Source organism: Numenius arquata, chromosome 6 (genome assembly GCF_964106895.1).
Source record: "Numenius arquata chromosome 6, bNumArq3.hap1.1, whole genome shotgun sequence".
Lineage (NCBI taxonomy): Eukaryota > Metazoa > Chordata > Aves > Charadriiformes > Scolopacidae > Numenius > Numenius arquata.
Window position 1 is genome coordinate 8,128,409 of NC_133581.1, and position 12,673 is coordinate 8,141,081.

At 36.5% G+C, this 12,673-nt stretch overlaps 1 protein-coding gene across 1 annotated transcript in view; it reads right to left on the reverse strand.

The window, feature by feature from the left end:
* WDR25 (WD repeat domain 25) overlaps positions 1 to 10,435 on the reverse strand; it is a 63,305-nt gene extending 52,870 nt beyond the window's left edge. Inside the window, exon 1 of the mRNA XM_074149503.1 lies at positions 9,660 to 10,435. Within this exon, the coding sequence (XP_074005604.1) occupies positions 9,660 to 10,376 (717 nt within the window). The 5' untranslated portion in view covers positions 10,377 to 10,435. The remainder of the gene's footprint in view (positions 1 to 9,659) is intronic.
* Positions 10,436 to 12,673: the final 2,238 nt, after the last annotated feature.

Below are 12,673 nucleotides of genomic sequence, written 5' to 3' on the forward strand. Positions count from 1 at the left end.
AGTGACATAAACCAGTTTTAAACGTGAGCAGAACTAGGTATTTAATTATGAAAATAAACTATTAATTATGTCAAGCAGCAATGTGTTTTGTTGGCAATGAAGACATTTATAACTAGTACTATTTCAATACTAGCAAGCAGAGTAAGATTGAACTACCTAATTAATTTTAATTTCTTTTGCATTGTTAACATAGTGCTAGCTTTAACATCTTTATAAAGACTATGTCATCCCTAACCACCTGCATTTACAATAGCCATCCTTTCCATAGAGAACCAGCTGTGTCCCTTCCTCAGTATATAAAAATATACAATTCCAGCCACGAGTCACAATGCTCAGAATGAGAAAAATTCTTTTAGTGAGGAAAGTACAATCTGGAAAAAGACAAGATGACTAGAGAAAAGGATGAATTCCAAAAGCTGACTTCAGGAAGTGAGGTGTTACACAGTCGGCACAAGCACAAGATACAAGCACGTGCAGTCTTTATTATCTGTCTTGCCCAGTATCTTTGATCCATTAACCCACTAAAACATTTGAGAAAAGTAGAAGTTTCTATAACTGCATTTTTTAAGATGTGTCCTAGAAGAACATCAGCAGTTTTATTTAAATTTTGAAATAATTAAATAAATAAAAGGCCCCAAAAGCACACTGATGGTGAAGCTCAGTCACAGTACCCTAACCAGCCGGTCAGCCAGCATGTATGAACTGGGAGACAAATCAAAGGCAGTTCCAGACCAGCTACAAAACACTTCTTCTTTGAAGAGGGAGGATTACTGCAATGAAACATGATATGTATGATAAAGGACGTTAAGCCATTAGTTCCATAGTAGTGAAGCAACTTCTCTAAAGAACGAGGGGTTTATTAACGTTTCTTTCCCCTTTAATTTAAAAGGAATCTATAACTAACAGTTGTCTTTATAGCGTAAGTATATAGCAAAATGTCATTAAAGATCTTTTTAGCAGGCTTCATCTAAAGATCAAATGTCAGCAATCTTTGGTACATTCACTGATATTATGACCTTAAAGATGAAGCTATTTCACACATTAAATATAAAATATGCTTAAAATAAAGCAAGGACATGAACATACTGAAAAGAATAGAAACTTCAGGCCAATTGTTTCTACTCCCAATGTAGGATAAATCCTACACAAGTAATCTCTCTACAGAACCTAAAAAAGTAGAGCAAAGCTTCTGAAAAACATGTTTCCTTGACAACATCGACAGACCAAGAGAGGTAAGGAATCTAAGTCATAAGATATCTTGTAGCTTTGTTAGCAGATTTTTTTTTAATACATAGCAGCATGTGAGATGCATCTATAAAGCTAGACTTCTAGAAAGATGCAAAGTGAGACTGGTGTTATTTATATTCCTAAACAGCAAAAATATTCAGAATTTCTCAACTGTTAAATAAATAGAGATACTCCCACAACGTATGACAGGAACTTCAGAACTAAAAACTACTATAGTTCCATTTTTTTCCCAAGCACCAAAATCTTGACTTTTTCACCAGCAATCTTACTGAAGCATCCAGGAGGGGGATAATACCACCAGACATTTCTCCCATCTCAGGTAACATTCTGATGTTCGACTCCACAGCAGCTGCCCACAGAGATCCCATGCATATTTGGAGGGCTTCATTTATGACATTATCAGTTAAGCTTCATTAGAGACACTACTTCATTGATCTCTCTAGCCCTGACTTTTTCTTCCCAGTAGGCTGGCTATACTGGGAGGGAGGACAAGGTTGCTTATTTCTCTGCTGCTTAAGAGACTCTTGGTGAACAGCTGGTAGAGTTCTCAGTAAAAAGGATGTGCAGAACTCAGCCATTCAGGACAGATGGGTTTCTAAGAAAAAAGTCAGATAAACAATATTCCTGATATTTCTGTAAGTAATGACACAAATAACCACAATTCTTTTTAGGTCACATGAGGAAACAGAATCCTTTCTTCCACATCACTGTTAAGGATATCCAAAAGTTACCCTCCATCCTTTCGGATTTCTGCAGAAAGAAAGGTTTGTGAAATAACACCGTCAAAACAGCCACGCACCCTGTGCATCTCGCTGGTGGCCACTTTGCACCTATTGGTCAATATTAACCAAATTTCACAGAGGTCTCAGCATTTTCCCCTCAAGATTTAATCAAGCTAAGCAGCTAAATAAAAGGGAAAGACACTGCACAAGCCCTGAAAGAGAAATTCAAGAGAATCTACAGCCAGCCAGCCTGCCTCAACACACAGCCAGGCTCCATTAACTCTACTGCTATTTGGAAGAACTTAATTTTCTGTTTTCTGTATTTTTTCTTTAAATAATTCCCAGTTTTGAGGGAAACACAAGCATATTAGCTGTGCCATGAAATCTCAATCTTCTCTCCCATACCCACATTCTCTAAAATGGCCATAAAGTAGTCGAAATTGCTTTGCAAGACCACTTTGTGTGCTACTCTAAAATTGTTTAAGGAGATCCTCATTGAGGAGACATTTCCAAGTGTAAAGAAAAACTAACGCCCTTACAGAACTGAAAATCTAACCCAGAACCTGACAGGTTCACCACGGTTTTGGCCCCTCCCCTCCTTTTTTTAAAAAAAAAAAAAAAAAAAGTCAGTTTTCACGCAAGTGTTAAGATAAATTCTAATCGAAAGTAGCACTGAATTTAGTTCTTGTTAGTGAAGAAGGAAAAAAAACCAATGGTCTATCAAACAGCGTAGAGATCAGGATGGTGCTATTTATACTCAAAGAAACAAACTCCTTTGAAAAAAATCCTTTGAGGCACAAGAGTGTGTCAACTACTAAGAACATAATAAAAACTATACAAGTCATCTCCAGCTGTGGATTCTGAGAAAGTGAACAAAGGCATTACAAAGATTTCTGTTTCCTTGACAACAGCATTGCTGGAAACAAGAAAATAATTAAAAAAATACATCTCTGTGTAACAATGATCTCTAAACGCATCTAGGTGTTCACATACCGAGTGTGGATCAACCCTTACCCACACATACCTTTGTGATGAAGGGACCAAAATCCACCACCCTCATGAACTGTTCTTTGCTGACTTGTGTTAATGGCTTTTGCAGAACAATTGAGTGAGAGCTGGCTATTACATCCTGATCTCTATTATCGCCTAGGCATAAGCACAGTCAGGAGCTTTCATTGATGGTCAAGCACCCTTCCTGCATGATGTTACTTTTCTTACAAAAAAAAAAAAAAAAAGCATTATGAAGAATACTTCTCATTGAGATGTATGAAATAATTTTGTTCAAAAAAGATCAAGGTATACAAAGAAGCCCTTCCAGCACTCAGGAAATTGGTATTACCATGCATATACCTATCATACCTATCAAAGTGTACTTCCATCTTCATAATCAGCAATCTTAAAGTCCTTGGAAAAAAAAAATATACATAGTTCTAAACAGACAAGAGAAGAAGGTCAGAACAAGGCGTCATAAAGAAAAGTCAGCTCCAGTATTTCACAATAGCCTATTTAGTAGCCTCCTCAACAATAGCCTCTTAAGAAGAAAATGACAGCGCTTTGTTCACACGTCTAGGTAAGCAGCACACAATCTCCAGAATATGAGCGGTTTTTTGCCACTTCCAAGATAATGGGGAGAACTTCTTGTTATTTTTAAAATACAGTATTAAAAGTGTACCAACATCAGAGAGATATTTTCATTTATCAGAATTTCAATTAAAGTGGAATATACGTATTAAATACGATGACTCCCCAAATTCTCATCTTATGCATCAGCTAGAGCTAAAGGAGCAGTGCCACAATTGGATTTTAAAAATGAATTTAAGAATTGCAACACTTGGGCAGCACGCTACCTAATAGTGCTTAGTGAAGAGTTTGAATCTAGCCTAGCAGTGACGGGGCTATAGCCATCTGACAGCTACGCCTGAGTTTATAGGAAATATGCCAGCAGCTTAAATTCATTCCTTCATAAACAGATGTGCGTGTGACAGAACAACAAGAAACGCTGCCTATTTCAAGCAACTTGCGTGCAGAATGGTTGAAGACAGAAACATCAGAGTTTGTTACTCTGAAGCAGGGTAATGGCAGTATCTAGGGAATCTGCATTGCTCCCACCAGGACTACACCCATGATACGGATGAAGGGAGGCCATCATGTTCCATCGCTTTCAGTCTGATAGAACAGGGTCAAGACTAACAAATTCCTGGAATATACTATGATGCTATCTATCTCCTGACGCACACACAAACACAAAAGAATAAAACGTTTTGAAAATATGAATATAAATGGTATTTCTTGTAGTACTTGGTACACTCCAGGAAGCAAAATTCATACACTAAATTCAACCAGTACAAGTAATTTACCACTCTAGATCCAGTGATCACAAGAGAGTCTGATAAGACTGCAGAAGTATCTGGAAGAGATTTCTTGAGGTAGCAAGATACAAAGATGAACTACTTTGGAGCCCAGAAATCCCCTGACTTCAAAAGAAGCAGAGACCAGATAAGGACACTTAAGGGCACTGTAAAACTTTGACTTGTTCTTCTTCTCTAGGCATCTCCTTGTGGACCCTACTAGAGATCGACCACTGGGCTAGACAGAGCCCTGGTCTGAACCACTATGGATGTTCTTGTATTCTTTATCAGGAGAAGTAGGCAACACCTCTGTTCCAACAGGCTGACGTTACTAAACTAATTTTAAAAACTTTTACTTTCCTTGTATAGGTTCAGCTGTGACTAAATGAAGATACAATTCAACCAGACATGTAGGGAACAAAAAGCATAAGAAAAACTTCCAACAATGAGTTACAATACAAGTTATCCCATCAAAGTGCTATTAATATACATTTTGCATACCAAAGTATCACAGTACATACTTGTCTTGATCTTGCTTATCAGTGGAGGGTGAAAGCACTGAAAATGAAGAAATACTTTGAAACAAACAGAACACCTGCTGTGATGCTCTAAATAGAAAACCAGGAACAGGGAATTAAAACTTTACAGATGATTATATAAAGATGTTACCTTGAGTTAATTTAAGACAAAATAGGAAATACAGAATAATTGTTCATAGCTCAAGCCTCCCATACCATTATTAAAAAGCTAAGTCCAGCAGAATTAACTAGTGAAAACGTTTACATCTCTGTGGCTCTATGCAATTACAAGGTGTTCCAAATAAAAGACACAAACAATGTGAATACCATCCTGTGGTTTCTGCAATTGGTAAACATGTCTTTCAAGAGACAACTTTTTATCTACCCTGCTGCCTGAGGTAAACAGCTGTATTCAATGGTAACCTGTGATTTTTGGCTTCTGTATTTGAGGTTCTAAACCAGAAATACCTAAACAAGGTCTGATGTTCAGAAAGCGTTAAATATCCACGCTACAGAAACTAGGCACTTTTAATAATAGTGCTGAGTCTCAAAATTTATGCAAAAAATACTAGATGAGATTTAAAATCACAAACACTATTTCAATGTTTAAATAGGCAAAACCAAAAATGGCAGTAGTAGCCTAAATTTCATTTACAGGAGCTATTCAAAGAGAAGGTAGAGAAGAAATATTATCCAAAGAAAACATTTAATCAGTTCAGACAATTATGTTTCACAATCCTTAAAATACATACTTAAACTAGAAACATAACCCACTGATAATACAGTTAGAATGTAATAGTGAAGAAGAGCACTGCCACAGTAAGAGCTCCCAACAGTACTTTCCCTAACGTGAACCAGGTTTCCTGCCCCTTTCTCCAGCTATTTAGGCTGAAAGTACTATCAACTTCCCCTTCCAAAGGGGAAGCTCAAAATCCTAAGAAAATAGAGTGTAAAAGACTTACCAAATCCTAATCTAACTTTTTTTTTTTCATTCCTTACAAATTTAAAGTTTACCATGAAATATTCTTCTGTTAATGATCCTGACTTGAAGAACTGTGGGTAATTAATCTACAGCACATATCACTTCCCATATGAGGTTCTATCTTACCTCCAGGTCTCTATGAAGTTTTCTTATAAGGTTTGCAACATATGCATAAACTTTTAATTTTGGTTTTTCAACACACAACATGGAGGCAAACATTAAAATCTTCCAGTCTTTAAAGGAACAGTTTAGTTACCATCCCTTTCTCAGATACTGAGGAGCCCATCTGCTGGTAGAAATGTTAGTCTAGAAAATTACACCCCTGAGCTGATAACTGATTTTGTTTTTCCAACCGTACCACTTGATAACTGTTTGGTTTTTTTTTAAATGCAGTCGTAGACAAAAAACTAAGACGAAATACTTTTATTCCTTCCTAAATTTGCAAGATATACAAACTGCTTCAGATGATCTTTCCTGACACTGGGCTACTCTTCAGTCAACACAAACTGAAAACATCAACACAGGTTTTGTAAATATTTTAATATGACTTACACTGATTCATAAAGAGGATGGTATTGTGTACGTTTGTTAATCTGGGAGAACATAAATGGAAGACTGTTCCTTTCCCCTGTTTTAAACAGGTTACAAACACTTAAAAAGTACAAAACCAAATAATCAGTTCTATATATACATTTTAGATATATCCCTGTGTGATACGGACAATTTAGTCACAGTAATTTAGATGGGAATAAAGAAATTAGATTAAGATAGCTGAACCAAGTATTTCTTCCTTCTCCATACCAAAATAAAAAAAGAAAATCCTTTCCCATAAAGGGAAATTCGTAGTTTGTGATGAAAACTTTAAGAAGAAAATACTTAAGCACACAAGAGCAGATAAAAGATGCAAAATTCTTTGGCTAAATACTACCAAAAATGCATACAACTGTAGGAAGTTTTATTTAAGCCTAATTTAAACTACCACAGTCAGTCAGATCTTCTTAGCCATAAATCTCAATTCTGAGAAATCACCACTAATATTCGACTCTTCAAAAGATAAATGTCTTAATGCAGAGGCTGAATGCAAGGACTGAATCCAAGATATTTACACACAAAAATATTCAACCAGTTATTGACATGACTAACTGAAAGTACAGAGTTTTAAGGCTCTGGATTGCCTACTGTCTCTGATCATACAGGGATTTTAGGCTTCTAACTGTGCTTTGAGTTTTATCCGAATCAGATGTTCAAAGTAAATAGTGGAAACATCCTCAGTGTCTGCATACTCCCACTAAAGGGAAAGAGAACACGCTTCCACGGCCTGGATTTAAACTAGCAAATCCAAGCAGGTGTTTTTGGAAGAAAACAACAAAAAAAGTAAGCTGTGGGAAGGTACAGGATCGAAAAAAAATAGCATCTACATCTGCATTTTGAATCAGTTATTTTATGCTTACATCAGAAAACTGAGAACTTCAGGGAACAGTAGACAGCCAAAAAATCCCCAGAAGATAAACTACTGCTGTCATAGTCATTAGAGATTTATGGGCTCATGACCCTAGAAAGTTAGAGAAATTAGTTTCGTACCATCAAGTCAATACTTGATCTAACCGTGCCCTCTACTGGCCTGAGAGGCGCTTGTGTGAAGGTGCAGACCTGAGATGCTGCTGCTCATACCGCTATGGGTTTCCATTTCATTATGAAAGAAAAGCATTCATAGGTATTTCTCTACAGGCTACCTTCCAAAATACGGAAGTGTGTTTTAATATGCTTTGTAACACTGACATTATTACTTTATTAATGTTTTGGAGTCACATGCTCTGAAGTGTTGCCAACATTAACATACTTTGTTTACATTGCTTGGGTCACCTAAGCAACTTGATTTCTTCAAAAAACAGCTTTAATTTTAAAGACTGCTTCCAATCAGGGGTAGTAACACTGCTTCAGAAAAAAAAAAAAGCCACTAATATTTCTTTCTGCTTAGAAAACAAAACAGACAGGCTATTATTTCCATTTTTTAATTATTTTACATTGCAGCAACAGCTTTGATTTTGGATTGTTTTACCAAGTTTAACACGTCCATGATTTCATTCATCAGTAAAATGAGGCTCTGGGATAGTAAACAAACATTAAGCATGTGGTGTGACAGTTTAAGGCAAAAGGTCACATTCAGACACATTGAAGTCAGAGGTGCATATAGTTTTATACAACCCAAATTTAAATTGCTGCTTACTAAAAACATCTATCAGCACTTTTTTCATATCTTGGTCTTTTCCTTCTAACTCTGTCCTTCAAGCTGCAGCCAAGATTTAACTTATTCAATATATTAAAGAACACTTGCAAAGAAAACAAAGGTACTTTTTTCCTCCATTTAATCTTTAAGACAAAGATGTTAAAAGAGCTTTGAAAAGAAGATGAAGGAGGAATTACCCACAGTTCAAAGTATTCAGACTTTGATGGTCTGATAGGTTATGCTGACTACAGAACCAGTGAAGTTATTGTGACTTAAGAGAACAGAAGACAAGCAACTGAGTAAATTTTATTCATACTATAGATCTGGGCTTTTTTGTGAGCACCAGTGCTTTAATACACATTAAGGAGAAAAAAGCAAAAACTCTGTCCAAGATTCAAGAACATCACTGCTTCAAAGATGCAAAGTCAGCACATATTTCACAGGGCCTCTGGCAAATTTGGGTAAAGAGGAAAGAAAAAAAAAAAGAAAAAAAGACCTAAGATAAGAAAAATCACACAAAAGCCAAACTAGATGAAACCAAATTCTCCACTACAAATTAAGCAGCAAAAGACTTAAAAATAAATAAATTCTCTTATTAAAAATAAGATTTAAGAATTTTTTTCCTTTATGAAATCAGAATTCAAATTCAAATTTCCCTCCTCTCCTTTGGTTTTAGAAGTATGCCATTACAAAGGATGTTCTTCTTGCCTCTTTACTTAGTAAGATTTACTTAAAGCCCTAAATTAAATACATGTTAGATACAATAAAGCATGCCTTCCACCAAAAAGGACACTTTTCTCCCTGCTCTGATCAAAACTCTGTGCCTGTGCAAACGCACTTTGGAAGACTATTACTTTAACCCAGAGATGGCATTAGCTCTACATCTGGGAAAGCATACGCATAAAATATTTTTATTATGCATTCTTAATATGAAAGTAAGACTCATTGGTCTGACTAAATTTACAAACAAAGAACTGAAGCCAAATTCAATAAAGCTAGAAGGAAAACACACTTTAAGTATTGAGCAAATAACCCTTGAAACAAACTTAAAGTGGGAAGACTCCTTAGATCATGACAGGACACCTTTCTGGGGTGCAGGACCTGCCACATTAGTTCAGATGAAAAATCCATCTGACCTGACATACCTCCTCCAGCAGTAATCACTTTGGCCTCTCAGAAAGGTAAAGTTCCTCAAAATACTATTCCAGTAGTGGCAGTCAGTTGTTTGATGACTTAAGGCAGAATCTGTATGCAGACCACCGCGCTTGTGGCCACTGTGACATTAAAAAGTAGGAAATAATCAAAACCCAACATTAATACAGATTATTACAGATGACCTATTAGAAATCTAACTTCTTAAGATCTAAAACACTGACATGTTTAACACAAAAAAAACCAAACCCACATTCCAAAATAAAAGAACTGACTGTAGGTACAGTGAAGGATTAGGCTGCAAGTTCATAATAGAGTCTTGTACTGCAAAGCATCTCTTCCATGAATACTTTGGAACTGTTAAATACACACAAGCAAGGACGTTATTCCCAGAAGATCATTATTCAATACAGTATTTTTAAGTTTGATGACTGGTCCACAAAGCATCTTGCTTTACATTACCTTGACTGTTTTATCCATAGAAGCCGAGAGAAGCATGTGACTTTGTTCTCGTACAGGACACCACTGGATTTCATTAACTGGGCCGCTGTGTTTAGACATGTAAAATATTAAGCTTTTGGGGACTTCAGTTAATTTATATTTGGATCCCAAATATGGCTTAATTAATTCAGAGGTCCCTCTCAAAGTCTGCTCTCCTGATACGCCCAGCTTAACATCACAATCTGAGCTATGTCTCTGATCAGATTCTTTATTTTCAGGCATACTGGAATTTTCCTGACGCAGTCTTTTAGGGATATAGGGTCTAATTCCTTTTATGGCAGTGGTACTGTCCTTATGTATTCTCTTCTGGGAAACGCCATTTCCAGAGTTTGTTGAAGAGCTCAATGTCTGTTCATAGTTTTTGTAGGACATAGATAAAGCAGTATGGCCTGAGTATGCTCTCCTACAATAAGGAGATGTCAAATCAGCGCTATTATTCTGTGCATAATGCTCAAGGGGATCTTCACAAATGCTGCTTGTGCCAGAACTGTCAGTGTTCTCAGTAGGATGCATTTCATATGTAGATTTCGTACTCAAACTACCAGGTGCAAAGTACTGAACAGGATTCACAGAAGAACTTGGAAAGCTTGTTTCTCTGCTAGAAGTATTGGGGACTTCAGTTTTTTCAGTTTCTGTCTCAGAGTCTGAATCATCATAAGCAACCAGTGACGAATTCATTATGGCTAGACACAGCAGACTCCCGAAACCTCAGTGCTGGAATCCTCCAAAATGATGATCTACAATAGAGAATTGATTATTCAGAGCACAATTTATTACGGAGTCTACAATTTGAGTAACTTCAGGATATAAATATGCTTTTCTTAACAAAAAAAACCCGTAACTTTTACTCCTGTTTATTAATGGAAATTACTCCTCTATTATGAAACATCTGCACATTCAATTATGCAACACCATTTGGCTCCAAGCACTTTACATACATTTTTAATGCATTGCAGAGATGCATTTGCATACAACAAAACAATGAAAATGAGTATGAAAAGGAAAACAAACTTGCAACATAAGTACTGCAAATCACTTTAACCTTACTTGCAGTAGCGCTTCCCCACACACACACACAAAAGAGGGCAATTAATTATGAAGTGGTTTGGTAATACAAAAATTACAGCTATTTTGGAGTCAGTCTAACAATATCTATTTCTTAATGGTACAGATGACTTGAAAGAAGTTTGAAGGGCTTCAACTTGCAACTAAAAAAGTACATTTTTGACTCATTCAGCAGTCTTGCAGCATGGGGAAATCTTCCAACTATACCCACAGAGCAAGTTCCAAACAGCCTTTAGTTTTACAGAACTGGCTTATGTTAGAAGCTACACTGAATTCACTGTTTGCATTTACTTACAGAAAAATAAGAGCATAGATGCCTTGTTTACTGTGGAATAAACTTTTTCAAAGTGTCTGTGAGAAAGAAATCTCATGCTGAGACTGGGTATGTAACATGCTGAATAACTCAACACCACAACAATCCCACCAAGCTTCTTCCAAAAATTTGGAGAGCATGTGGAATATAGGGTTAACTACATTCAAGCAATTGACATGCCTGAAAAAATAATCTTTCAGCCACTGCTGTTTGCAGTCTAAAAGCACTGCTATCCTTCAATTGCTAAGACTAATTAAATGGGACATTTTATTTCTGCTTTGTGTCCTTGCCCAGCTGCTAGCACTCATCATGCTGAAGTGATTTAACCCATAACACTTTCAGAGCAGCTGCTGAAATTCTTGGTTTATGTCAGTGGAGAAGCCGCCCCCAAAAGCATCATGATTAAAATGAGAATGCTGTATGAAGGTCGGTATCTACGTAAGCATTTGCAGAATTAGTGTCACAAATGTAGGTCCTACAAATACTACTGCAGGACTACTACAATGGAACTTGTAAAGATTAGTCATTTAACTTCAGAATTAGAGCTCTTTGAATCCAAACGAGCATGTTTCATTTAACCTACACTACAGGCCATGGTCTGTATTCTGTAATGAAATTTCCAAGTACAGATCCAGAAAACAGGTTCCTATTAAGATGTACACATTCATCATCACAGATCCTTTCCAAGACAAGTGATCGAGACATTTAACTGGAACAATGTGACTAACATTTTAGCACATAAAAGCATCAAGATCTCCCTCTAGAGGACATTTTGTCTTTATCTGAAATTTAGGACAGCTATAAGCAACAGCAACTAAGAGCAAGGAAAAATTCTTTTTTTAATCATACAGTTTCATTTATTAAAACAGCATTTCACTTAAACAGCATCAAGGAAAAACTGATGAGATAGTGTTTCAGAAAAACTTAAATCAATTAAAAAAAACCAGTAAATTGAAATTCATAGCCACAAACTGAAACCTCTTATCAAATAAACAGTAACTTTAAAGGACTGCACTTCAGTAATTGCAACAAGTGGTTACTATTTGTATTGCAGTGCCAAAAACAGGCCTCAGCCAAAATGCATCATGTTCAAAGGACAAATGCAGTAAGAAGTTGACCTCTGGCGGAAAGCTATAAATAAAGATACACAAGTGTATGGGGTTAGACTTTCAAAGTTACTTTACTTTCTTGTAACAAGGAAAAAATAAAAAAAAAAAAATTAAGCTGAGATTCAAAGTTAAGTGCAAACAGTGCTTTACACACACCAGGTTAAAAAAGTTTCCCATGGGATATTGGAAAGAAATGTCATCAACAAGCATAAATCCATCCCGTCACACACGTCACCCACAAGCCTCAGTATTTCTGTAAAAGCAAAGCATCTCTGCCATCTTAAGACTTCCCATTCAACTTCTGTTTCAAAGAAACACCACCCCCGAGTTTCTCATGCCAACTATAGACAAATGCAGGGGAAAACCCCCACAACGTACTTCATTGGGAACGTGCTGTAGCCAGGCTGTGAATTTATGAACGGCACCATTCACAACGCACCAAGCTAACGGAGAAACCCACAAACCTTCTGTTTCTCTTTCCTTTCCAC